The 27,319-nt window shown below is 50.0% G+C and overlaps 1 protein-coding gene across 1 annotated transcript; it reads left to right on the top strand.

Moving 5' to 3' along the window:
* The first annotated feature begins 6,285 nt into the window (after positions 1 to 6,285).
* On the top strand, positions 6,286 to 26,893 carry CDKL1 (cyclin dependent kinase like 1). The gene is made up of 9 exons (XM_056851537.1): positions 6,286 to 6,470; positions 13,404 to 13,525; positions 16,531 to 16,603; positions 20,089 to 20,179; positions 21,126 to 21,326; positions 22,164 to 22,246; positions 24,038 to 24,094; positions 25,658 to 25,822; positions 26,783 to 26,893. The coding sequence occupies exons 1-9, from the start codon at positions 6,303 to 6,305 to the stop codon at positions 26,891 to 26,893; spliced, it is 1,071 nt and encodes a 356-aa protein (XP_056707515.1). The 5' UTR covers positions 6,286 to 6,302.
* Positions 26,894 to 27,319: the final 426 nt, after the last annotated feature.

The raw sequence follows: 27,319 nt of genomic DNA, 5'->3' as shown, positions 1-27,319 counted from the left end.
AGATTGAACCTGGGGCCTTCTGCATGCCGAGCAGATGCTCTACAAACTGAGCCGCAGCCCCTGGTCCTATTGCTGTAAGGGGGCTGTGGTGGCAGAAGGTGCTGTTGTGTCACAGCCAAATTAGGGGGACCCTATAGGGTTTTCGAGGCAAGAGATGCACTGTGCTCTTGGGAGTGTGCCCGGTCTTGAACCCATCACACAAATAATCACGCACCGGTAACTTTTATTATGTGTGTGCGTGTGTGTGTGTTAAGTGCCGTCAAGTCGCTTCCGACTCATGGCGACCCTATGAATGAAAGTCCTCCAAAATGTCCTGTCTTTGACAGCCTTGCTCAGATCTTGCAAATTGAAGGCTGTGGCTTCCTTTATTGAGTCAATCCATCTCTTGTTGGCTCTTCCTCTTTTGCAGATCTTTTAAAAAATAAATACACTTTTTTTTCACCGAGAAGTTTACTTCCAGCCAATTTGTTGTAGAGAAAGGAAAACAACATGAAAAGCCAAATTTGTGCCTATATTCCGGGGGCCCTAAAGGAAGAATGCGACCCATTTGTGTTGTGCATTAAAATCCAGCTATAATCAAGCTCTTAATGAGCAGTCATTAGGGGAGGGGCGGTGCCTCAGTGGAAGAGCCTCTGCTTTAGCATGTGCAAGGTCCCTGACTTCTCCAGTTAAAAAGGACCACGTAGTAGGTGACCTCTTTCTGAGACCCTGGATAGCCCCTTCCTGTCTGAGCACACAAGACTGATTGTGATGGACCAAGGGTCTGATTCAGTATAAGGCAGCTTTGTGTGTGGTTGGGGAGGGACCGTGGCTCAGTGGTAGAGCATCTGCTAGGCATGCAGAAGCTCCCAGGTTCAATCCCTAGCAGCTCCAGTTAAAAGGGGCGGATAGGAGCTGATGTGAAAGACCTCCGCCTAAGACCCTGGAGAGCACCTGCCAATCTGAGTAAACAAGACTGTCCCTGATAGTCTGATTCAGTATAAGGCAGCTTCTTGTGTTTGTGTGTGTGTGGCCATTTGTGTATAGTCAGTTTTGATGCTCGCTCAAAGCTCTTTTAAAAAATGCAACCTTTAAAATTCCTATTCGCCTCGTTTGTGATTTTTCATGGTTCTTTCAGTAAATGCTGGGCAAATGCAGGTGTGGGAACAAAGCAAATACAAAAAGAAGCGTTAAAGAGACTTTTAAGAAATGCGAAACAGGTATGCCCGGCCTTGGGGGGGGGGGTGTTGTGTGTGTGTAAGTGCCGTCAAGTCGCTTCCGACTCAGGCGACCCTATGAATGAAAGTCCTCCAAAATGTCCTATCTTTTACAGCCTTGCTCAGATCTTGCAAATTGATGGCTGTGGCTTCATTTATTGAGTCAATCCATCTCTTGTTAGGTCTTCCTCTTTTCCTGATGCCCTCAACTTTTCCTAGCATGACTATCTTTTCCAGTGACTCTTGTCGTCCCATGACGTGACCAAAATACGATAGGCTCAGTTTAGTCATTTTAGCTTCTAGGGTCAGTTCAGGCTTGATTTGATCTATAACCCACTGATTTGTTTTTTTGGCGGTCCTGGGTATCTGTAACACTCTCCTCCAACACCACATTTCAAAGGAATCTATTTTCATCTGCGTGGCTTCTGTGCAGGCACATATTGGGGACTGCGCAGGTGCAGGCCAGCCACTTATAAGATTTGTCAGCTTCTAGCAAAATCTAAGAGAGTGCTCCCCCTCCCCTTGGGGCATGCAATCTTCCCGCCCCTCGGTCACATGACCCAAGGGGGAGGGAGCACTCTTCCCTCCAGTTCTCTTTCTGCCGCCACGGAGAGAGAATGTGTTAGCTTTGTCTCTAGCCATGGAGCCCAAGAAAGCTCCACTTTTCAAGAAATGTACCTCCTGTGGTACCAAGATGGCGAAGAATGATCCTCACCTTGAATGCCTCCTTTGTTTGGGGGAAGACCATATTCCTGCAACTTGTAAAAGTTTCTCCAAACTCACCAACAAGGCCTTGAGGGTTCGGTTGACTCTCCTGCTCTCTCATCTTTATGAGGAGTCTCTTTGCCCACGAGGTCAATCTGCTGAGCCTGGTCTTTCGACCGGTAAGCCGCAATCCGAACCTGTTCCCCCAACAAAAAAATCCAAGCTGGGTGGCCCTTCTAAGCAGCCCTAGTCGGTCGTTGTTCGTCCAGCAAAGTTTATTGCTCCGAGTTCGCAAGATGGCCACGGCTCTTCGCGCCATGCGTCCCGCTCCAGATCGCCTTGGCGCCGATCACCTTCATGTTCGCCAAAATCTCTTCGACGCCAATCACCCTTGGCTTCTCGACGCCGATCTCAAACCAAAGATTCTCACCCATCGGCGTTGCTCGCCTCCAAAGTAGCTGTGCAGCAGCCCATTACCATCGAGGATTCGCCTCCTCATTCCCTGGCTACCCCCTCAGTTCCGTGTCCGAGCAGGGCCCAGGAAGACTCGGCTGAGTTCAAACAGCACCTCCTTCATCTCTATAAAGATGTGCCTCCGGTGCTTACAAAGTCCCCACGGCCTGATGATAAAGGGCCTTGGGCAAAACCTGCAGAGCTCCAGGTCGGTGCCGATCAACCACCCCTTCCTGTGAGCGCTCAACAAGACTCCCAGCAGTCTGTCAAATAGAACCAAGTGGAGTCTAAGAAAGGTTCGTCCCATCAAGAACCTGGCCAACGGCCTCAGCGTCGATCGACTTCTCGACGCCACTCTCGAACTCCGGCTTCGTCCAGATCCAGTCGGCGTCGGTCGAACTCGCGCCATCGCCGCCCTACCCATCGGAGCCGATCCGCTTCCCGACGTCGATCCGCTTCCCGCAGACGTTGGTCATCCTCTCATCGGAGCCGATCTACTCGCCGGAGCCGTTCTTCTCGTCGGAGCCAACCCCGTCTTCGGAGCCTTTCATCTCGTCAGAGCCGTTCGTCTCATCGGAGCTGATCCTATCGTCGGAGCCGATCCATTCGTTGGCACCGATCTACCTCTCGCCGCTCCCAATCTCATCGGTCTTCATCCAGACAGTCTTCTTCCGGTCATAGCCGTTCATCCCGCTCACGTACTCCAGCTGTTCAACAACACCGTTCATCATCTAAACAGTCACCGGACATAACCGTTCACTTCGTTCACATGGTCCAGATGTTCAACCTCGCCGTTCATCATCCAAACACCAGACATAGCCGTTCACTTCATTCACGCAGTCCGACCATTCAGAGGCGCCGTTACTCCTCTAGGAGCTTGTCTCCCTCTCGTCGGCGCCGAGATGTTTCTTGACACCGATATCCTACTCCTGTCTACTCAGGCTCTTTGGTCGACCATCGTTGTCACCAAACGGCGCTCCCGTTCACATTCGCCTCCTGGAGGCTCTCATCGGCGTCGACACACGCCGTCTCGCCATCCTGATGATCATTCCAAAGATTCTGTCCGTCCAAGGCAAGCGTCGCTTCGCAAACTTCCTCTATCCAGGTCTCCTTCTATGTCAAGGGACACTGATCCATCACGGCTGTGGTGGAGTTTGCACAACTTCGTATGCGCCCGCTCCAAAATTGGTTTCTCCGGGCGTTCAGGCTCAATGTCGACTCCCAGTACAAACGCCTATTCATCCCCAGATATGTCATTGCTTCCCTGCAGTGGTGGGCGTATGACATCAACATCCTCTCAGGCGTCCCCTTTCATTGTCCTTCTCCTGAGAGGTACCTGTTCACAGATGCTTCCCTTTCTGGATGGGGTGCTCATTGTGGTAACCTTATGTCATGGGGTACATGGTCACATTTAGAATCCCGGTTGCACATAAATTTATTAGAGCTTTGTGCCATCCGTCTCGCTCTGTCTTCATTTGCAGGGCACCTGGACGGACATCACATTCAGATCGCTACGGACAGCTCCACCACCCAGTATTATATAAATAAGCAGGGCGGCACAAGGTCCATTTCGCTCTCCAAAGAGGCCAGCGACATTTAGGAATGGGCCATAGCTGCTCATGCTACTCTCGTAGCAATTCACATCGCAGGCAGAGTATTTTGAACGGGGCCCTCTTTTATCTCTTTCCCCCATTCCCTCTACTTCACAAGGTCCTAGCCAAGTTGAACCATGACAAGACAGATGCCATCATTGTCACTCCCTTTTGGCCCAGGAGGTCGTGGTTCGCAGTGCTCATGTCACTTGCGCAAGGGAACTACATCCTTTTCCCAAAGGATCCCTCCCACTCCCCCCCAGACCTACAACTCGCTGCCTGGAGGGTGCGGCCCCAGGGCAGTGGTCTGACAGGGTAGCTAAGGTCTTATTGCACTCTTTAAAGTCCTCCACGAGATGATCTGTCTGTTGTGTTTGATTATTTGCTAACCCTCAAAGATGATGGTTTATCTAATTCGTCCATTAAAGTTTATTTAGCCGCAGTTTCGGCTTTTCACCCAGATATCGACTCCTTTTCAGTCTTTTCTCATCCCCTTTCCAAAAGGTTTTTGAGAGGTCTCCCTAATTGTATCCTCCCGTCATTCCGCCCGTTCCTCAGTGGAGTCTCTCCTTACTACTTTCTCAACTCATGAGACCTCCCTTTGAGCCATTGGCCACTTGTGAAATGGCTCTGCTATCGTTTAAAGCGGCCTTTTTGGTCGCAATTACCTCAGCAAGGAGGGTGAGTGACTTATCAGCACTCTCACACTCCCCTCCTTATACTAAGTTCCACTCGGATAGGGTGGTACTGCGGCCAAAGCTCTCTTTTTTTCCCCAAGGTAGTATCAGCCTTCCACCTTACCCAGGACATTGTCCTCTCGGTTTTCCCCCCTCACCCATCCTCAGATGCTGATAGGGCGTTACGCTCCCTCGATGTCCGAAGAGCCCTCCTTTTTTACATTACGAGGTCTCAGAACTTTTGTAAGGACGATAACCTTTTTGTTTCCTTCGGGGGACACCGTAAAGGTCGTCGTGCTTCTCCTCAGACTCTCTCGAGGTGGATCACGTCTACCACCAAACTGGCCTACGATCGTGCTCACCAAGAATGCCCTCCTATGATTAAAACACACTCTACCAGAGCGTACGCAGCCTCTGTCGCCTTTTCTTCAAAGATAGATCTCCGGGACATCTGTAAGGCTGCCACCTGGTCCACGCCCTCCCCGTTTATGAAACACTACGCTGTGGATGTGGACTCTGCGAGAGATGCAGCCGTGGGACGTGCCGTACTGCAGTCCTTATTTCGGTGACTGTCCCACACCCACCGTCCTGGTAAGCGAGCTCGCTACTCTCCCAATGTGGGACTGCATAGAAGCCACGCAGATGAAAAACAGAGTTTCACTTACCTTTAGCTGTTGTTCATCTGGTGGATCGTCTATGCAGGCACACATCCCTCCCTCCTTCCCCGCTGTGGGACCTCTCCTCTAGACCAGGGGTTGGTTCCGTGGCGGCAGGTTGGAGAACTGGAGGGAAGAGTGCTCTCTCCCCCTTGGGTCATGTTACCGAGGGGTGGGAAGATTGCATGCCCCAAGGGGAGGGGGAGCACTCTTAGATTTTGCTAGAAGCTGACAAATCTTATCCGTGGCTGGCCTGCGCAGTCCCCAATGTGTGCCTGCAGATCCACCAGATGAACAACAGCTACAGGTAAGTGAAACTTTGTTTTTCTTCCTATCAGCTTTCTTCACTGTCCAGCTTTCACACCCATACATAGTAATAGGGAATACGATGGCATGAATTAATCTAGTCTTGGTGGCCAGTGACACATCCTGACACTTCAAAATCTTTGCTAGCTCCTTCATGGCTGCCCTTCCCAGTCTCAATCTCCTTCTGATTTCTTGGCTGCAGTCTCCCTTTGGGTTGATGGGGGAGCCAAGGAATAGAAAGTCTTGAACAATTTCAATTTCCTCATTGTCAACCTTAAAGTTGTGTAATTCTCCTGTAGTCATTACTTTTGTTTTCTTGATGTTCAGCTGTAGTCCTGCTTTGGCACTTTCTCTTCTAACTTTCAGCAGTAGTCGTTTCAAAGCTTCACTATTTTCTGCCAGTAATGCTTGGGGGGTGGGGGGACTCAAAACAAATATGTGGGGCAATTCAGCCTGGAATGTGCTCTAATTTCTAAGCATAAATGGCCATTCATTGTGTAAACCAAGTTTGAATTTCAAGGTTTTTCAGCTACCCAGTGTCATTTCAGTTCTGGTTTTTGTTTTCCAGGTGTTGTGAAATGGTGCTGGGATTATTGTGCATCTTTTGAAGGCCTCTGCTGTATCTCATATCTTATCCCCTGCTCCACCCCAGGATATCGGAACTATCAGGCTTAACTTCAGCTCTGGACGTTATTGCTAGGGTTGTTTCTGTTTGCTATGGAGAAATACGAGAAGATCAGCAAGATCGGCGAAGGCTCCTACGGGGTGGTTTTCAAATGCAGGAACAAGGACACCGGCCAGATTGTGGCCATCAAAAAGTTCTTGGAGTCTGAAGATGACCCTGTAATCAAAAAAATCGCCCTTCGAGAGATCCGGATGTTAAAGGTAACTTCTTCAGAATTCTCCAGTTAGCAGAAAATCAGGACGGCACGCCAGTTTGTCCCCCCCCCCCCTCCGCAGTTTAATCAAGCACATTAGTTAAAAGCAAGAAAATTCATTTTTAACCTTTTGTTACGCCTTAGTAAAGGTTCAAAAGGGTTAGGTCACACAGACAGCATTTTGAACATGTTCAAGTCACATGAACACACACAGGAAGCTGCCTTATACTGAATTAGACCCTTGTCTTGGCCTTTTTGGTTGCATGGATAGAAGGGATGTCTTGGTAGTCTCTAAAGCGCGGCCCCCCTGACCTTTTTGTGCCTGTGGGCACATTGGGAGTTCTGACACGGCGTGGCGGGCCCATCCGCAGAGCAGCCCCCCGGAACTGGCCTCCAGCCACCCTGTGAAGCCTCGCTGGCATCATGGAGACTTTTAAAAAGAGCTGCCTATGCTAATCATGGGGTAGGTGGGACAAGAAACCGCCCAGAACTTTGAAGCCTCATCTTCTGGCCACAGGAAATCTACCTTGCCAATTCCTCTGATTTCCTCTGTTGTGGGCCGTGCACTTTCGAGGGTATCGTTGCAACTATAAGGGCTAGAAGCTTCTTTAAAAAAAAAAAACCAGGTTCCTAAAAATCTGGACTTTGCAGCCAGTGCCACATTTTACCAAACTGCTCACAGCCCTCCCTGGTAACCGTTCTGCTTTTTGTCAAGATGAGAAGAAGAAGAGCTGGTTTTTATATGCCGACTTTCTCTGCCACTTAAGGGAGAATCAAACCGGCTTGCTTGGGGGAAGAGTGATGTCATTTGAGTGTCCACCTGACCGACCCTGGCGAAACTGTTTTTGTGTGGAACTGGGACCGTGTCCATCACGAAGGGGGGAAGTGTGGTAGTCAGAATCCACCCATTGTGAGGAGGCTGAAGTTGGTTCCTTATTCCCAGTTCGTTCCCTATTCCCAGTTCCTTATTCACATTTCCTAGTACCTGAATGATTTTGAGGACATTTCAAAAGCTCTGCACCCCAAGATATGGATTGGACCACCACATATCATACACCCCCACATTCAGGGGACTGTGCCCTTCCAGATGGCATATGCTGGGTCCTGGTCCAAAGTCCGGTTCTTGTGCCAGCGGCTCCCAAGTGAGGTGCCCCCTGGACCAAGGCACATGCAGACCCTGCACCCCAAAATAATCTTTGGACCACCCCAAATGACACATCCCCACACTCCAGAGACTGTCCCCTCCAAGAAGACATACAGCGGTGCCTGATCCAAACACCGGTTCTGGTGCCATTGGCTTCTTTTTGGGTCCCCCTCCCCAGAAACCTGTATTGCAAAGAGGTTTTGAATAAGGAACTGGAGCTCTGCACCCCAAAATATGGATTGGACCACCACATATCATGAACCCCCACATTCAGGGGACTGTGCCCTTCGAGATGACATATGCTGGGTCCTGGTCCAAAGTCCGGTTCTTGTGCCAGCGGCTCCCAAGTGAGGTTCCCCCTGGACCAAGGCACATGCAAACCCTGCACCCCAAAATAATCAGGCCCCAGGGATCGAATCGGATCTTTCTCGCCTCCCGCCTTGGACGGCGTCCCGGAATCCACTGCTTTGCCTTTGCTGTGAGGAAGGGGAGGGTTAAATCCAGCGACAGGTTATGTTTTCTACTGACGGCGCCAACTGACCTTTCCCTTTCCTTCCGTTTTGGCCAGCGGTTGCCCTGCGAGGCTGAGCTTCTGTCCGAGGATGCCCGAACAGATCGCCTCTGAGAGCCAGCGTGGTATAGTGGTTAAGAGCGGTGGTTTGGAGCGGTGGACTCTGATCTGGAGAACCGGGTTTGAGTCCCCGCCCCTCCACATGAGCGGCGGAGGCTAATGTGGGGAACCTGGTTGGTTTCCCCACTCCTACACATGAAGCCAGCTGGGTGACCTTGGGCTAGTCACACTCTCTCAGCCTCACCTACCTCACAGGGAGTCTGTTGTGGGGAGGGGAAGGGTAGGCGATTGTAAGCCGGTTTGAGTCTTCCTTAAGCGGTAGAGAAAGTTGGCATATAACAAACAACTCTTCTTCTTCTTCTTTTGTGATGTCTGTCTCCTCCTCCCCCTGGGAAAGGCTAGCAGCGCAGAGGCTCAGACTTCTTTCTCTCTTGTGCCTGTCTCTGGTTCCACCTTGGCACTTCTCCCGGACTCCTTGACATTCTCCTTTGCATTCTTGGCAGAGCAGGAAAGAAAACCGGGCAGCCTCTTTCCGTCGACTTGCCCGTTCTGTGCTCGCCTTCGGATGAAAATGTGTGTTTTTCCTGGTGGGGCTTTTGCCCAGCAAGGCTTCTGTTTGGCCATTGGAGGTGTGATTGACTGTTCAGATATATGTGGCTTTGGCAGCAGCAGCTGCCACCACAGCACAAGGATCTTCATCGTGTGGCTGAAGGTGAGCTGCAGCAGCCCCTTTGTGGCTTGGTTCCCCCTCCTGCAGCGCCCATTGTGTGCTGGCTCCACCTCCCGTGGCAGCCATTTTCGGCAGCCATCGTGTGCCGGTGCTCAGCGCCCTGTGTCAGAATTCCCAAGGGACCCACAGGCTCAAAAAGGCTGGGGACCCCTGCCTTACAACATCCAGGGATGACATCTACGAACGCATCAGCCATCACAGATCAGACACGGCCTCGGGTACAAACACCTCAGACCTTCTGCTATCAGGCTGTTAACCTAACCTACCTTATAGGGTTGTTGGGAGTATAAAATGGAGGAAAGAAAACCAAGCAAGCCGCTTTGGGTCCCGATTGGGCTGAGAGGCGTGATATAAATTACGTAAATAAACCATTAGTAGAAAAGAGCAAGAGTCCAGCAGCACCTTTCCTGGCAAACGTTTTGTTGGACTTTAAGGTACTATCGGACTCTTGCTCTTTTCTACTGCTAGTGGCAGACTAACATGTCTACCCATCGTAAATAAACCACGTGCGCCCCCACCTCTCTTTACAATGCTTAGACCCCCTAAGAGGTTTGGGGGGCCGGTCCCTTTTGCTCCTAGGCGAAGAACTCCACTTCTGACACACCGCATTGGCCTGTCAATGTTTGCTTAGTTTTTATCTTGAACTCCGGTTTCCGTGGTGCGGGATTTGAGCAAGACTGGTGATGCAAAGCCTGAATAGAGCTGTTAGTCATAAGTCTTCTGCATACAATGCCGTTGATGGGGGGATTGATGTGCCTGCCCTGGCTGCTGGGAACACAAGATAAGATTGCAGGGTTTGCTTGGTTGCAACAGACCGACCCGCTCTCTGGGCTTGTGTCCCGCCACTCGATGGCTGGTGGTGCCTTCTGCTGGCCCAAGGAACTTTCTTCCAATGCAAAAAAGCCCTTGCATCTGAGGAAGACTCCTTGGACTTGGGGGGTGGGGAGATGAAGGACCAGCATAGCAGAGGGGGTAGTTTCCAGCCCAGTGTCTCTTGCATCTGGCTGTCTCTGGAAGCTCATAAGCACGGCATGATAAAAGTAACTGTGCAGTATTATTTTTCCGTAGACTCCGGTTCTCAAAGGTTCACTGCCTTTGAACGTGGAGACTTTGGTTTTAGCTTTCATGGCCAAAGGCCATCGCCGGACTTTGAGTTTCTGTAACTTTCTCTAACCTTTTAAAAAACTGAGTTTATAACCATCCTTGCATCGTGCGTGTTAGGAACATACTCAAAGTAGCTTAAAAAAAAAAAAGATTGAAACTCTCACATTTAAATGTTTGCTATCAACAAATTGTCCAAACAAAAACCCACAGCAAAAAGGCCCCACGCTGTTTGGGTCCAGGGTACCTGAAGGACCATCTTCTCCCTAAGTAGTTTTAGGATAGTTGGTTTTATAATTTTAGTGCTATTTTAAATGATGTTTTGATGGTTTTATTGGTTAAATGGGTTATTACTCTCCTGTAAGCCGCTCTGAGCCAGGTCTTGGTAGGGGAGAGCGGGGTATTAAATAGAAACAATAAATAAATAAATAAATAAATAAATAAATAAATAAATAAATATGTTCCTGCCCAGAGATTAAGCTCACCGGGAGAGGCCCTCCTGCCTGTCCCCTCAATCAGAGGAGTTCGTCTGATTGAGAACTGATTTAGAGAGGGGCCTTTTCGGTGGCAGCCCCACGATTATGGAACAAGCCCCCCAGGGAGGTGCGCCCGGCCCCCTCACTTCTGACCTTTCGGCGGCAGATGAAGACAGTTTTATTTAGGACCGCATGTGATCAATTTATTAGCAGTCCTAAACGGTGATTTAAAATTTTGGGTTTTTTATGTATTTTATTTAATTGATGTAAGCTGAGCTTCATAAGGAAGAAAAGTGGCTAAAAAAACATTTTAAATGAATAAAATACATAAATTCAGTTCTGGTAACCTGAGCGAGAGCGTCCTGGGAGATCACGTCCCCACCTCTCGGTAGCATTCTGTCTGTTCCTCTAATGGACATGTGGGACTTATTGCCATAGGGAACAGTGAAAAGCTGCTGGTAAAAAGGAGATTTAGACTCCTTTGGGGTGGAGAGATATGTTAGTATGATGCCCTCTCCGTGGAACCTCCAAGTTGAGAGGCAGTCTACCTTTGAGAGCCAGCGTGATGGAGTGGTTAAAAGCGGGGGACTGATCTGGAGAACCAGGTTCGATTCCCCACTCCTCCATGTGCAGCTTGCTGGGTGGCTTTCTCTCTGAACTCTCTCAGCCCCACCTACCTTACAAGGTGCCTGTTTTTTGGGGGGGTGGAGGTGATTGTAAGCCACTTTGAGACTCCTTAAAGGTTGAGAAAATTGGGGTATAAAAACCAACTCTTCTTCTTCTGAATGCCTGTCGCTGGGGGTCAGCCAGAGGGAAAGGCCTTCCTGTATAGGGTTTCCAGGTCCCTCTTCGCCATCGGCAAGAGGTTTTTGGGGCAGAGCCTGAGGAGGGCAGGGTTTGGGGAGGGGAGGGACTTCAATGCCATAGAGTCCAACTGCCAAAGGGGCCATTTTCTCCAGGTGAGCTGATCTCTTATCGGCCGGAGATCTACTGTAATAGCAGGAGATCTCCAGCTAGTGCCTGGAGGTTGGCAACCCTATTCCTGTGTCATCTGGTTCGCTATTGTGGGAAATGATATTGGACCGGACGGGTCAAGGGACTTTTCCCGCAGGGCTCTTCTTAGAAAGACCGACGAGGATTTCGAAGGGCCAGAAAGGCGCATGAGGGTGGCGGCGGCAGCAGCCTGGGTGATGGATGCATCTCCTTCTCGTGCACCCACCGCAAACAAAAAGCGTGCAACGGGGGAGCCGTTTGCAGCTTTCTTTGCCGACGGGTGTTGATCCTAACAAGTGCAGGCCTGCTTCACCATCTCTCTTCTCGGTCAATAGCAACAGATTGTTTGTTTGCGCATTGGATTAGCAGCCCTGGTTGGGCTATTGGGGGGGCGGCGCGCTTGTCTGAGATCTAAGGAAGCCGCCCCGTCACCCGTGAAAAATGAGATTCCCGATGAAACGGATATTTTTTTTCAGACTTGTAAACACTTAAAGGACAAAGGGCCACGTAACGCCCAGGCTCCGGTAGCAAGGATAAGAGAGGCAGGCGGCCTTTGCAGCAGGGAGATTAAAAGGGCATTGTAATCTTCCCCCTCCCTTTCTTTCTCTTAATTTTTTTCCCCCAGATACAAATACTGGTTTTGAAATGTCCGAAAGCCAAGTCAGAAAAACTGGGTTTTTTGGGGGCCGGGGAGGTGCCTTAATAAAGTCACCCGACTCCTCTGCCTTCTTCCAGTGAGGTTTTATTATACTGCAGTAGTAAAACCTTTCATCGCCAAAGGCAGCCTGCTTTCTAAAACGACAGAAGGGTGCTTTTGTGTGTCTCTAAAATATAACCTGTAAAGAATCGAAAGGAGTTTTGTTAAGGGGTGAGTAATGGCGCAAGGGACAGACTTGCACTGAAGAACTGGTGCTCATACTTGAAAGCATACATAGCTGTGGTTGTTCACAGGATCGTGCGGGCTTGGTTTTTGATGCCATTTTATCCTACAATTCGTGTTCTGCCAGCCAGCTCACCTGGATCCTTGTAGGGCACTCGGCAGCCTAAACATTTAAAACATAACATAATCCCTCCCATTTATTTGGTATAGTGAGAATATTAGGATGATTACAGGTATATTAATTAGATAAAAGGATACTTATAAAGCAACTGAGTAGGGGGATTATATTGTTAGCAAAAGTATACACAATTTAATTATGGACAGAAGAGAGTGAAGGCGAAGTCAATTTTGTTATTTTTTAGATTAGAAACTTTTATAGATTCAATTTTATATTATTAAGTATTAATGGAAAATGATTATGATGCATAAAATGAGAAAACAATAAAAACTTTATTAAAAAAAACATTTAAAATATAACAGAGGTTTAGAAAGGCCAATTCCAGAGGAGCAGCCGTGTCGCAGGGGAAAGAAACAGGAGCCCCTTTCGTGCACGGAGTGGATTCTCACTTGGCGTTTGCCGACTGAGACCTTATGCTGGAATACAATCCGGTCAGTCTTTACAAAGCAAACAAACAGGCAAAAAAAGCATCCTTGGAGGCCATCATGCCACGGCAACCAAAGCCGAGGCTGACCCCGGCTTCTAGTCTGGTTGCTATGGCTTAGCCTTGAGAAATGTGGAAGAGGAATACGAGCTTTATCTCGTTTTAAAGGTGTTGCTTCCCGTCAGGTTTGAGGGGCTGTTGAGACGTCACCGCACGGGTCAGTAATGACGTGGTGCTTGCACAGGAGACCACCTTGACCTTTTGGGAGCCAGCGTGGTGTAGCGGTCAAGAGTGGCGGGGTCTGATCTGGAGAACTGGGTTCGATTCCCCGCTCCTCCGCATGAAGCCTGCTGGGTGACCTTGGGCCGGTTCTCAGTTCTTGCTGAAGTTTCTCAGCCCATGCGGAAGCAGGCAATGGCGAACCATTTTTTTCTGTTTTTCAGCAACTGAAGCATCCCAACCTGGTCAACCTGTTGGAGGTTTTCCGGAGGAAACGGAAGCTCCACTTGGTCTTCGAATACTGCGACCACACCGTTCTCCACGAACTGGACAAGAACCCCCGGGGGTAAGTCGCCGGTCCCTGCAGGAGGGCCCCGCTCCGAACGGTTCTCCATGGAAATGCAAGGATGATCACGGGACGGGACGGGACCACCAGAGCCGTTCCTGGGGAAATGTGTTCAGCTTGCAGTGAAGCACCACACGCTGCCCCGAGGGTCAGCCGATCCCCTCACCAAGGAGATAGCACAGTGGAGGGGGAACATCTGGAGTGATGTTTGGTGAGCTCTGTAGGAGGGGGAGAGAATCGCTCCTTCGAGGTCTCCGTGACTCTCTGGCGTACAATAAACCAGTGTGGACCTGCGTCTGAGGAAAGAGCCTCTGTGGATCTTGTGGAACAAAACGATTCTTTAATTCCTTTCAAAGCAGGACGAGGCGATGTGAGACCTGGGGACAATTGCGTCCCACGTCTCTCTTGTAGAAAAGGCACAATTATGCCACCGGTTCCACCTGAAAGTGTCGGCTTCTTACACAGCCCCCATCAGAAATGGAAATAATTAGATTTTTTTTTTTCATTTCTCCGGGGGGCTTTTTATCTGAAGTTCTTACATTTCTATGCTTTTATGGAGCCAGTGTACAGTAACAGGATCTGGGAGATCCAGAATTTGCCCCTCTGATTAGCCATAAAGCTCTTGTGTGAGCTGGAACGAGTATCCCCCTAAGATAAATTTTCCTCACAGGGCTGCATTTTAGTATTTAATCTCTCCCTCTTTTCCCTTGGTGGTTGTACACCCTCAGATAAATTTACCTCAGAGGATTGAGTTTTAGTATTTAATCTCTCCCTCTTTCCTCTTAGCAGTCCCTTATTTTTCCAAAGACCAGTCTTCACTGCAGGGTGTGTGTGCACTTGTTTGTTTCATTGGAGTCAGAGCCCAACATTTTGTACGGACAGAGAGTTTAATAAACAGCTGGTTATCCGGGATGCTGTGGAGAGCATCGGCTCAGAGGCGGTCTCCCTATGAATGCCAGTCACGGATGGAGCGGGGCCAGGCCGTGGGCCTCTGTTCCTTGTGCCTGCAGGGCTGGATCTCCAGCCAAACCTCCCAAGCAATGGCATGGGGTGGCACCAGGAGGAGAGTGCCAATGCACTGCACTGGCTCAGCTCAGTATGGGGGGGAGGTTTCTGGCACCCCCCAACCTTGGGAAATATGCCACTGCCAAGTGGGGGCGTTGGCTTAGACCCAGGTGGGGATGTATATGTACGTATATGAAGCTTCCTTCTACTGAATCAGACCCTCGGTCCATCAAGGTCAGTATTGTCTACTCAGACTGGCAGCGGCTCTCCGAGGTCTCAGGCAGGGGTCTTTCGCATCACCTACCTGCCTGGTCCTTTTTAAATAGAGATGCCAGGGATTGAACCTGGCACCTGCTGCATGCCAAGCAGTTGCCAAGCAGATGCTGAGCCATGGCCCCTCCCCAAAATAAAGAATACATGGAATGCATGAAGCTGCCTTGCACTGAATCAGATCCTTGGTCCATCAAGGTCAGTATTGTCTCTTCAGACTGGCAGCAGCTCTCCGGGGTCTCAGGCAGAGGTCTTTCACATCACCTGCTGCCTGGGCCTTTCAACTGGAGATGTCGTGGATAGAACCTGGGACCATGCCAAACATTTGCAGGAGCCACAGCCCCCACCTAACAATGAAGCTGTCTCATACTAAAAATGAGATTGAACCGGGGACCTTCTGCATGCTAGGCAGATGCTCTGCCACTGAGCCACGGCCCCTCACTTGCTTGGAGAGGCGGGATACCTTGGTGAGCCACTGTAGGGAAACAGGAGGCTGGACTGGAAGGGGTCTGAGCTCCTCTTGTGTTCTGGGGCTCTCTGGTTTTAACAACCAGAGCTGTTGGGGTAGAGAAAAATGCATGGGAATGTTTTTCTCCTGCTTTTCTTCTATGATTGCATAATTGCCATAGGTAAAATGGTCTAGATTGTGGGACCACCTATAGACTTTTGGATCAGTTACCAAAGTGAATTAAAATGTTGTATGGGGTACACATAGAACATAAGAAAGGCCCTGCTAGATCAGACCAAAGTCCATCAAGTCCAGCAGTCTGTTCACACAGTGGCCAACCAGGTGCCTCTAGGAAGCCGCCAAACAAGACGACTGCAGCAGCACCATCCTGCCTGTGCTCCACAGCACCTAATATTTTCGGCATGCACCTCTGATCCTGGAGAGAATAGGCATGCATCATGACTAGTCGCCATTTTAACTAGTAGCCATGAATACCCCTCTCCTCCATGAACATGTCCACTCCTCTCTTAAAGCCTTCCAAGTTGGCAGCCAACACCACATCATGGGGCAGGGAGTTCCACAATTTAACCATGTGTTGTGTGAAGAAATACTTCCTTTTATCTGTCTCGAATCTCTCACACACTTGGGCATTTTCTGCATATCTCAGGCGATCCATAGGGAGAATGAGCCTGAGCGGGTGTGTGTGTTCGCCGATCCTTTTAAACAGTAGTTCCCTCAGAGCAAGAGTCAGGATGGTGGGAGTGTGTGTGTGTGTGTGTGTGTGGGGAGAATCTCCTCCTCTTGTATTATGGGATGTGGGCAGATTGGCTGAGTTTGCAGAGGACACTGATATCTCTGGTTCCCCTTCCACCAGTTTCTACACCTTTCCTTCCTTTATGACATCCACAACCCGCCTTTCCTTAGCATACTCAGGACTGTTCGCTAAAGGCAACTCTTGGTAATGGGATTCTACTTAACACAAAGCGGAAAGCCGGTCTGGTGTCCAGAGGGTCAGGCGAGGGCTGACGTGTAGTCCTTACTTGGCCTCATTTGGACCAGTCACTTGCCTTCTGCCTGCCTGCCTACCCTGTGAGGATAAATCGGAGAGAGGGTGTTGCAGAAGGATATGCCCTTGTGAGTTCCAAGAAAGGCAGAATAAAAATGTGATGAATAAGAATAGAGACCTAGGGGTGGGGTGGGGGACGGATCCCTCTCTTTACCTCCGAAAGTTGCTGATATCTCTGCTTTCTCTCCCCCCCGCCCCCCCCACTTCTTCTCCCAGGGCTCCTGAGCATCTTGTGAAAAGCATAGTTTGGCAGACTCTCCAAGCAGTGAACTTCTGTCATAAACACAATGTAAGTCCTTCCGTCAGTGTGCCACAGATTCCCCTCCCACTTGGTTGCTGTTTTCTTTTGGTATCCGTTTGCCAAAGATCCCTTGCGTATTTCAGAAGAAGAAGAAGAAGAGTGGGTTTTTATATGCCAACTTTCTCTACCACTTAAGGGAGACTCAAGCCGGCTTAGAATCACCTTCCCTTTTCCTCCCCACAACCTGTGAGGGAGGTGGGGCTCAGAGAGTGTGACTAGCCCAAGGTCACCCAGCTGGCTTCGTGTGGAGGAGCAGGGAATTGAACCCGGTTCTCCAGATCTCCACCGCTCCAAACCACCGCTCTTAACCACTACTCCATGCTGGCTTTCCAGAGTATCCTTTCAGGGGACTCTGGGCATGTTCGAGGGACGGCTGGGACATAATTCCCCCCCAAAAAACTCTGGAGCAGCTCAGCCACCGTTTTTTGTAACGCCTGCAATTTCAGCATGTGGAGGGAACGAAAAGAATCGACACCGAAGTTTTTAAAAGGGCAGCCGGCTTTGTTGAGGCTCGAGGGGGATGAAGGGAGAGACATGACAGAGGTTTATAAAATTAGGCAGGGGGCAAAGAAAGTGGATGAAGAGAACTTTTTCTCCCTGTCCCAAAAATACTAGCCTCCAAGGCATCCAACGAGTGGCAATAAATTCAGAATGGTCAGAAAGACTTGTGTACTCACTGAGTCATTCAACAGTGGGATTGATTGCCAGTGGATGCGGTGTTGGCCACAGGCACAGAGAGCTCTAAAAGACAGATTCATGGAGGAGAGGGAGCAGTCTCTCCGTGGCTGCTAGCCATGGTGAGTAAAGGGAGCCTCCACTTTCAGAGGCAGTCAGGCTCTGAATCTCAGCACCAGGAGGTAACATCAGGAGTAGGCCTTGGTCTCTGTGCCCTATTTTTGGACCTCCAGAGGAACGGGTCGGCCACTGTGTGAGTCAGGATGCTGGACTAGCTGGACCCTCACTGGTCTGATGTCCGTATCGGAGGAAGGCCTCAGCCTCTTATCTCCTGCAGTTGGCCATCCAGAGGAACTGGTTGGCCACTGTGTAAAACAAGATTCTGGCCTAGATTGACCACTGGTCTGATCCAGCAGGGTTGTTCTGAGGTTCTCTTCTTATGGCCTGAGCCTCTGCGCCCTGTGGTTGGACCTCCAGAGGATCTGGTGGGATGCTGCGGGAGACAGGGATGCTGGACTAGACGGACCACTTGTGTTGTTGTTGGAGCCAGCATCCAGTTTGCACACGTGTTGGGGTGTGTGAGTGTGAGTGAGTGAGAGAGAGAAAGAGAGAGAGCATACACAGAGGCCACGTGAAAAACACCGGCTCTGAAATGCTCGGCTTCCAATGAATGTTGGTGTGGCCCATAGAGAGATCCCACCCTGAGTCCCTGGGAGTGAAAACCTCTCCCTTGTCTTGTGAGCTTTAGCAGACTCATGGGCCGTTTGTGCGTGGCGATTAGCAGCTGAAGCGCCCCACAGCTTTTATTGAATTTTTCAAGCTGAACCATCATGCAGGAAGTGACTGTGAAGCCGGCGCATGCCTGCTTTGCATTTCTTGAGAGCCCCTTTAATGCGACCTTTTGTGTTTGCTCTGCCCCCCCCGCCTCGAATAATCCCCTCAAGGAAGCATGCAAAATTCACAGCCGCCTATTAGTTATGCGAACAGAGGTTGCCGATGGAAGGAATGAAGGAGCAGGCGAGTGGGGGTGGAATTTCTCCTTTTGCGTAGGGATAGTGAATAAGCATTTTAAAGGTCGCATTTTTAAAAAGAGCTTTGAGTGAGCGTCAAAATCGACCCTGCCTAAAAATGGCCTTGGTCTTAGTTTCAGAGGGCAGCTTTGTTGGTCTGCAGTTGAAGAGCTAAATTCGAGTCAAGGACACCCCGAAAGTCTTGTTGGTTTCTTAGGAACTACTGGACTTCAATCTGGCTTTTGGTCTTGGGTTTCTCACACCTTACCTCCTTATCTGTGCTCTTAGCTAGGGTGTCTGTATCGCGGCAGGTTTTAATTACTCCAGGGGTCAATAGAACACCAAAGTAAGATTTATTTAGGAAACCGTCACCTAGACGCTTAAGCCTATTTTCCCCTCCCGCAACCAGGGAAATAGCATTCCAATTTGGCCTAAATTTTGTCCTGGGTTTTTGTTGTCGTTGTTGGTTTTATTGGTTTGTAAAGATGTATTTTTATTCTGAATGTTTTAATTCGTTAGCTGCCCTGGTGGCCCTTATGAGGGCCGAAAGGCGGATATAAACTCTGTAAAATAAAATAAATCAACGAAAATAGATGTGGCGGCCATCAGCTTAGTTGCCTCCGAAAGCAAACTCCGAACGCCCTTTGAGCCGGCTTCGTGTTCTCTTCCCGGTGAGCAGCACCTTACATCTTTGGTTACCGGAAAGATAAGTTTGAAGCCAAAAGCGAGATGACATGGAAATACACCCTTAGCGAAGGAAGACGTTCTCTGATGGAGTGTGGTCAGAACCCTACACAAGTGGAAGGGATTATTGTGAATGTCGTACTCAGCGTTTAATGTTTAGCAGTTAGTTGGACCGGATCAAAGGTCCATGTCGTCCAGCATCCCGTTTCACGCAGCGGCCAAAGAGATGCCTGCGGAAGAAGACCTACCAGCGGGGAGCAAAGGCTAGAGCCGCTGCGTTTTGTTTGCACCCCCGAATGACCGGCATCGAGAGAGATGCCGTCGCTAAACATGAGAAGCTCCATTTAGCCTTCATGGCAAATAGCCTTTGATCTGATTTTAAAATCTGTGGTTCATGATGACAATGGACAACATTATCAAGATCCACCAAAAAAAATCACAAATACACAACACTTTGGTGCCCTGTTGGCTGCCCTTTGACATATACTGGAGCAGGGGTCCCCAGTGTGGTGCCCATGGGTGGCACGGCGCCCGACGTTACCTTTTCTGGGGGGGGGGCAAGTGCTTTTTTTTGTGAAGTAGGTGGGGCCAGGTGGGGCTTTTGCCCAGCTTCTGATTGACTATTGAAGATTTGATTGGCTGTGCAGATAGTTTTAAAATGTTGCTTTGGCAGTAGCTGCCAGCGCAGCATAAGGATCAGCACTATGTTACTGAAGTCAACCATTTTGAGGCTGGCTCCGCCTCCTGCGGCAGCCATTTTGTGGCTGGCACCATGCCGTGTCAGAATCCCAAATGTGCCCACGTGTTCAAAAAGCCCTGGGACCCCTGTTCTGGAGCAAGGATTTCTCTCAGCAGTTGCTAAAATAAGGAAATATTGGACTGGATTTGAGAGACGTGTATGGCTAAAGTCGGATAAATTATTATGCAGAGAGAGAAAATTCACTTGTTGCTTGGCTATGTCTTTTCTACTTTTTTTCCCATTAAATAAAAATTTCCCTAGGGCCAGGGCCCAGTTTATAGGCTGTGCTGTTGGCTGTCCCGAGATAAACAAAATCCATTTCTGTTTGCTCGTGCCCCACTGATGCCTTTTTCTTTAATGCCTAGTGCATACACAGAGATGTGAAGCCGGAGAACATCCTGATAACCAAGCACTTTGTCATCAAGCTCTGCGATTTTGGATTTGCTCGGATCCTGAGTAAGTTCTGGGATTGTCTGTGGTGTGTAAGCTAAAAGTTATCTGGTGGTTGTGCCCTTCTAAATATTGTGACGTCCAGAAAAAAATTGCATTGTGTTTTTGTGTGTGTGCCTGCCTTGTCTCAGTTGTGTGGTTTCTGTGGATTTCTGCACTTCATGGTGTTTAACCCCCTCCTTTGAATATCCTCAGGTTTTGTACTGGGGGCTGATATCAATGCACATCACCCAACACCTTAATATTTATTTACTTTACAACATTATTCCCTGCCTTTCTGTCACCATCAGGACTATCAAAGCAGCTAACGTATAAATAAAGCTGCCAATTAAAAACAGACCAAAAGGAGGGTCAGTAAGGGTACACCCGATGAAACAGAAAAATCTACACCTGCTGGCAAAAGACAATGATTGAACAGAATATGAATCTTCCTGGGGATGGAATTCCATAATTTTGGTGCCATGACCGAGAAGGCCCTTTCTGTGTTTGCCACCCGTCTAGCTTTAGATGGCGGGGGCACCCAGAACAGAGCCTCCAAAGACCACGAGAATGGGTGGGTAGGTTCAGATAGGAACAGGTGGTCCTTCAGGTATGATGTCCTCAAGCCATGCAGGGCTTTAAATGTCAATATGAATACCTTGAATTGGGCCCAGAAGCAAATTGAGAGCCGGTGTAGATGGAACAAGGTATGGAGTGATATGGTTCCTATGCCTACTCCAGACACCGTCCTTGCTGTAGGGTCCTGCACCAATTGTAGCTTCCGGACACTCTTCAAGGGCAGCCCCATGTGGATCACATTGCAGTAATCTAATCTAGGTGTTACCAGGGCATGTCTTACAGTGCCAAGTACTGTCTGTGGCTGCTGGGATTGGGTTGACGAGGTGACTCGGTTTGCATTCCTAATTTCCCCATCTGTTTCTGCACCCACCCACCCTTCTTAACTACTACCTAGCTGGGCCCAGCGACTATTATACAGATTACGTGGCTACCAGGTGGTACCGTTCTCCAGAGCTCCTTGTGGGCGACACCCAGTACGGCCCCCCCGTGGACGTCTGGGCCATCGGCTGCGTCTTTGCGGAGCTGCTGTCGGGCATCCCGCTGTGGCCGGGGAAGTCCGACGTGGATCAGCTTTACCTGATCAGAAGGACATTGGGTGAGTTTGCCGGTCCAAAGGGCCAGTCGGAAACACTGGGGAAAGGGGCAGGGTTGCCAACCCATGGTTGGGAAATTCCTGGAGATTTGGGGGCGGAGCCTAGGGGAGGGTGGGGTTTGTGGAGGGGAGGGACCTCGGCAGGGTGTAATGCCAAAGAGTCCACCCTCCAGAGCAGTTTTCTCCAAGGAACTGCTGTAGGATTTAACAGGAGACTGGGCCCCTGGGGTCTTGCCCCCAACACAAATACATGGGCATTGGTGGGTCAGAGATTTCCACTTTTGAGCCAAAGTCACGCATCTGGTAAGACTGCCCACACTGTTTTTTTGTCAGACGGAAGATACAGCAGGCAGCGTTTTGTGTCTAAAACTATAATGGCCAGCCTTGGGAGCTGTATATTGCTAGGCCAAATAGTTTGTTCTTATGCAAAATTATTTTAAATCTGGGAAACAATTTTTGTCATTGGGATAAGGGCTTGCCGTTCCCCCCCCCCTTTGTGGTCCATTCACCCACTGCTGTTCCCCTTCCAACCTCCCCCCACAGCAGGCCTTTCTCCACTATTCCTGCTGGCAGAGGCTGCGTTGATAGGGTTGCCAACCTCCAGGCAAAAGCAGGAGTTCTCCTGCCATTACAACTGATCTCCAGCCGATAGAGATCAGTTCGCCTGGAGAAGACGGCCACTTTGCCCATTGGACTCCATGGCACTGAAGTCCCTCCCCTCCATAACCCCGCCCTCCTCAGGCTCCGTCCCAAAAAAACCTCCCGCCGGTGGCGAAGAGGGACCTGGTAACCCTACACGATGAACTTTGACGGAGCCTCTCCTTTTCTTCTTGCTCAAAGGTGATCTCATTCCCCGGCACCAGCAGGTCTTCAGCACAAACCAGTTCTTCAGTGGGGTGAGGATTCCGGACCCAGACAGCATGGTGAGCCCCCCTTGCCTAAGCCCAGCCTGCGCTGTCCCATCTGTATAAACCAGGTGTCCCCATCATGGTGCCCATGGGCACCCTGGCGCCCCCCGACATTTTTCCCGGTCCCCGCCAAGGGTTCTTAGACAGTGGGCAGGGCCAGGTGGAGCTTTTGCCCAGCAAGGCTTCTGATAGGAAATTGTGTGTGTGTGTGTGGGGGGGGGGGTTGGTTGGCTGTGCAGATTTTCTAAAATGTGCTGTGATGGTCAGCTGCAGCCGAAGCAACAAGGATCTTCACTGGTGGGACTGGAGACCAAGAAGCCCTACGAGGAAAGGCTGAAGGGACTTGGGAATGTTCAGTCTGGAGGAGAGGAGGTTGAGGGGGGGACAGGACTGCTTTCTTTTTATTTGAAGGGCTGTCACTTAGAGGAGGGCAGGGAGCTGTTCCTGTTGGCAGCAGAGGATAGGACTTGCAATTATGGGTTCAAATTGCGGGCAGAAAGATACCATCTGGATATTATTGAATTTTTTTTTCTACAGTAAGAGTTGTTTGACAGTGGAATCAGCTCCCTAGGGAGGTGGTGAGCTCCCCCTTGCTGGCAGTCTTTAAGCAGAGGCTGGACGAGCACTTGTCAGGGATGCTGTAGGCTGATCCTGCATTGAGCAGGGGGTTGGACTAGATGGCCTCTATGGCCCCTTCCAACTCTAAGATTCTATGACTGAAGGTAAGCTGCAGCAGCCATTCTGTGGCTGGCTCCGCCTCCTCTGGCAGCCATTTTCTGACTGCGCCCACCCCGCTTTCTCAGAATTCTCAGTGTGCCTGGTGGGCTCAAAAAGGCTGGGGACCCCTGGTCTAAACAAAGATCCCCCCGGGCACTCACTCTCAAGGAGAGCCAGGGGTTCCTACTTTGACTCCAGCCCCTCAGTTTGGTTGCCTTTGCGGAACGACTGTGCAGAGACTGGGGTCTCATCGACTGGGAGTCGGGGGGGACGGACGGCTGACGGAAATGGCCAGTTCCCAAGCAGGCTGCCTGGCCTTTCACTATAGCGGGGAAGTTTCTGGAAGACCGTGAGCAGCCAGCGGCACCAACAGGGAAGCTCAGAGGCGAAGGCCAAGGAGGCACCGGCTGACGTTACCACAAACTGGTTCTGGGCCACTCGGCTCTCTTGGCTCCTTGCCTGTTTTAACTTACCTGCCCACCCCTGTTCCCAAAGACAATTGGAGGCATGAAGTCATGGGCAGTTGGGAGCTGGGGCTCCAAAGGGCTATTTGGAGGTGGGGAGGTGGGGTGGAACGAACATTACTGGAAACCAAACAGAAAGCTTTAGGCCTCCCGAGTCAAGATCCAGAGATATGAAAGCTGCAACACTGAACGCTCGGAAGGTCGCGCTCGGCTCTTCAGCTCCCTGATTCTGCCCTGAGCAGCTTCGCTCCTAATTCCATTATTGTTCTGTGTTTTTGATTGCCCTGAAATGAACTAACTCCCAGCGTGGTGTGGTGGTTAAGAGCAGTGGACTCTGATCTGGCGAAACGGGTTTGATTCCCCCACTCCTCCACACGAGCAGCGGAGGCTAATCCGGTGAACAGGGTTGGTTCCCTCACTCCTTCACACGAAGCCAAGCTGGGTGACCTTGGGCCGGTCACAGCTCCTTTAGAGCTGTCTCAGCCCCACCTACCTCACAGGGTGTCTGTTGTGGGGAAGGGAAGGCGATTGTAAGCCGGTTTGGTTGTTCCTTAAAGGGTAGAGAAAGTCGGCATATAAAAACCAACTCTTCTTCTTCTTCTATGCCGCTATTTCCCATCTTCAGGAGCCGTTAGAAATGAAGTTCCCAGCCGTCTCCTACTCTGCCCTGGGCCTCATGAAGGTGAGCAAGAACCGCCATTAGATTGTGATTCTTATATTTGCATGAAATTGAACACACAAACACATGAAGACGCTTTTTACTGAATCAGACCATCGGTCCCATCAAGATCAGTGTCGCCTACTCAGACCGTCAGCGGCTCTCCAGGGTCTCAGGCAGAGGTCTTCGACACCGTTTACCTGATCCTTAGTGGAGGTGGCCAGGATTGAAGCTGGGACCCTCTGCATGCCAAGAGTGCTCTACCACTGAGCCATTACCTCTCTCCCCTAAATTATTATAATTTGTCTAATAAACCAAAGAACTAGTATCGCTGCTGGCATTAAAACAGTAAGTCTTCAAAGGCTTCAAACTATTGGATTAAAAAAAAAAAACACATTCCAGAGTAACGGTCAGAGGCTCCCACCTTTGAATTAGCTCTTTACCTTGTTCTGTTTTCCTTCCCGAATCCTACTTAAATTTGTAAAGGTTAACCATATGAACCAGATTCCACATTCTTTTAATGTAATGCTCAATTCAGGGGTCATTGAGGGCTCTGCCATTGCGTGCCAATTCACTTCTGGTTGTTCCCACTGGGTTAACGATTGGCTAACTCTTGACAATCTTGTTCCACCACCTTTCTGATGTAACTGAATAAGAAATGGGAGCAAACAGTGTATTGGAAGGACTCTGATTACCCTTGCCGCTTTTGGGTTTTCTATGTCTGTCGTGGTTAGAGGTTTTTGATCATGGCTCAGTCTGAATGCAGCCAGTGGTCCCCGCCCACTGCTCAGGAAGAGGTCTTTCACATCACCAACTACCTGGACCTTTTACCTTGGAGATGCCAGAGATTGAACCTGGGGCCTTCTGCATGCCGGGCAGATGTGCTCCCACTGAGCCACTGCCCCTCCCCAAGGTCTTTTTTGACACATGCCAGAATAGTTCTGCTGAGGTACAAAGCAAATGCACTTGACAACCAGCTTCCTTTGAAGCTAGTGGATGCCAAGTCTGACTGAGGGGAAAGGGAGGATCTAAAAGAAGCTGGAAGAAGAAAGATTCGGAGGAATGCTCAGATAGGGAATAAGATGGTCTTGGTGCAGCTCTCCAGGTCTTCCACATTACTTGGACCTTTTAACTGGAGATGCCAGGGATTGAACCTGGGACCTTCTCTGTGCCAAGCAGAGACTCTATCACTGAGCCATGGCCCCTCCCCAAACACACATGAAGCTGCCTTATACTGAATCAGACCCTTGCTCCATCAAGGTCAATATTTCCTACTCTGACTGGCAGTAGCTCTCCAGGGTCTCAGGCAGAGGTCTTTCACATCACCTACTGCCTGGTCCTTTTAACTGGAGATGCCGGGGATTGAACCTGGGACCTTCTGCATGCCAAGCAGAGGCTCTACCACTGAGCCACGCCCATTGCCCACCTTGAGTCTCAGTGAGAAAGGAGGATTTGTGTGCAAAGCAAATGCACGGGCTAGTTCTGTCGTCCTCCAGCCTTCAGGCAACCGTTGGGCAGCCTCTCCACCTGGCTGGAATCCATTGGGTACCTGAGCCTGCCCTGATCTCACTCCCCGCCTCTCCTCAGGGCTGCCTCCACATGGACCCCGCTGAGCGCCTGACCTGTGAGCAGCTCCTGCAGCACTCTTACTTCGATAGCATCCGAGATGTGGAACTCGGGAGGGAGCGTGAGAAATCCATGACGCGGAAGCCAAACCGGCCTGCGCGGAAGCACATCCCCGGGGTAAGGAAAGTCTCTTCTGTCCCGCACCCTGGCGTGGACTCGGCTGCCTCTCAGGCCTTGGCCTGGACTTCGGGTTGACCTTTCAGGCCTGGGTATCAAGAAGGAGGCGACGTGCTCTTCTTTTGCTGAGGGAAAGCTGAACATTTCAGGGAAGAGGCCTGGAGCTTTCCGGAGGGCCCTGAGACGCCTCGTTTCTGAACTCAACGTTTGTTTCAGAATAGCCGCAATCTGGATGGCAGGCACAAAACACTCCTCTTTCTCAGCATAGAGGTTGGCTGTGGCAGTTGGTGGAGCCTGACCCACGCCCCAGGTGCCAGTCGTTGCCCCCTTGGTTCCCACATGGCACAAAGCCTCCAGAAGCGCCAGCCCTGCCTCTGCTTAGAAAGAAGGCAATTATGGGGAGACATTATAGAGGTCTATAAAATTATGCATGGTTTGGAGAGAGAGGACAGGGAGAAGCCTTTCTCCCTCTCTCATAATACTAGAACGCAGAGTCAACTGCTGAAACTGGAGGGTGACAGATTCAAAACAGATAAAAGTATTTCTTCACACAACACAGAGTTAAATTGTGGAACTCCCTGCCCCAGGATGTGGTAATGGCTGCCAACTTGGAAGTCTTTAAGAGGGGAGTGGACATGTTCATGGAGGAGAGGGCTGATCATGGCTACTAGTTAAAATTGATACTAGTCATGATGCATACCTATTCTCTCCAGGATCAGGGGAGCATGCCCATTGTATTAGGTGCTGTGGAACATGGGCAGGATAAATGCTGCCGCAGTCATCTTGTTTGTGGGCTTCCCAGAGGCACCTGGTTGACCACTGTGTGAACAGACTGCTGGACTTAATGGGCCTTGGTCTGATCCGGCATGGCTTTTCTTATGTTCTTATGCTTCTCTGAGTAATTTGCATTATTTGCTAAGGTGAAGTGTGTCATTTTACAAACATCTTATTCCCTCTCACCTCTCTCAGTTGCAGTACCTCCCCCAGTTAACCAGCAGCAACATTTTGCCTGCTCTGGATAGCAAGAAGTATTATTGCGGCGGCGCGAGGAAGCAAAACTACCGATTCCCGAACATCTAAGACGCTCGGCTCCATTTGATGTGGAAAGCCTCTGTGCGTCCCCACCCCTGGAAAAAGGGACTTGTAAGAAGAGACTGAATAGTGTTTCCTGATGCAAAACTCGGAAGGAAACGCTTTGTTGGAGGGCCTTGGACTACTCACGGCTTGGGGAAAAATGCATCTGTTTGGGGGACTTTGTCGCAAAAATGCGGGGCCGTGTCTGAACGCTTCTCCCGAGAGCTGAGATATCTTGTCCCATGCGGAGGCTTTGTAGCGGAAGGAGGGGACCCGACTATGCCAAATCAGTTTTGATTCCCAGAACCCCATTGTGTCAAACCAGGGGAAAAAACCTCTTTGGGTTTGTTTTGGAAAGCAGCCATGAATGGCCGGTCTAGCAAATGCGTCCACGCGCATGGAAGATTCCCGTGAATAGGGCGGCAGAGAGAA

The sequence above is a fragment of the Euleptes europaea genome, chromosome 6, assembly GCF_029931775.1.
Source record: "Euleptes europaea isolate rEulEur1 chromosome 6, rEulEur1.hap1, whole genome shotgun sequence".
Taxonomy (NCBI): domain Eukaryota; kingdom Metazoa; phylum Chordata; class Lepidosauria; order Squamata; family Sphaerodactylidae; genus Euleptes; species Euleptes europaea.
This window is presented reverse-complemented; position numbering and strand designations above follow the sequence as displayed.

Coding starts and splice junctions, on each gene's coding strand:
- CDKL1 (XM_056851537.1), top strand. CDS start 6,303: ATGGAGAAATACGAGAAGATCAGCAAGATCGGCGAAGGCTCCTACGGG. Junction 13,526..16,530: donor CTGGACAAGAACCCCCGGGG/GTAAGTCGCCGG, acceptor TTCTTCTCCCAG/GGCTCCTGAGCATCTTGTGA. Junction 16,604..20,088: donor ACTTCTGTCATAAACACAAT/GTAAGTCCTTCC, acceptor TTTAATGCCTAG/TGCATACACAGAGATGTGAA.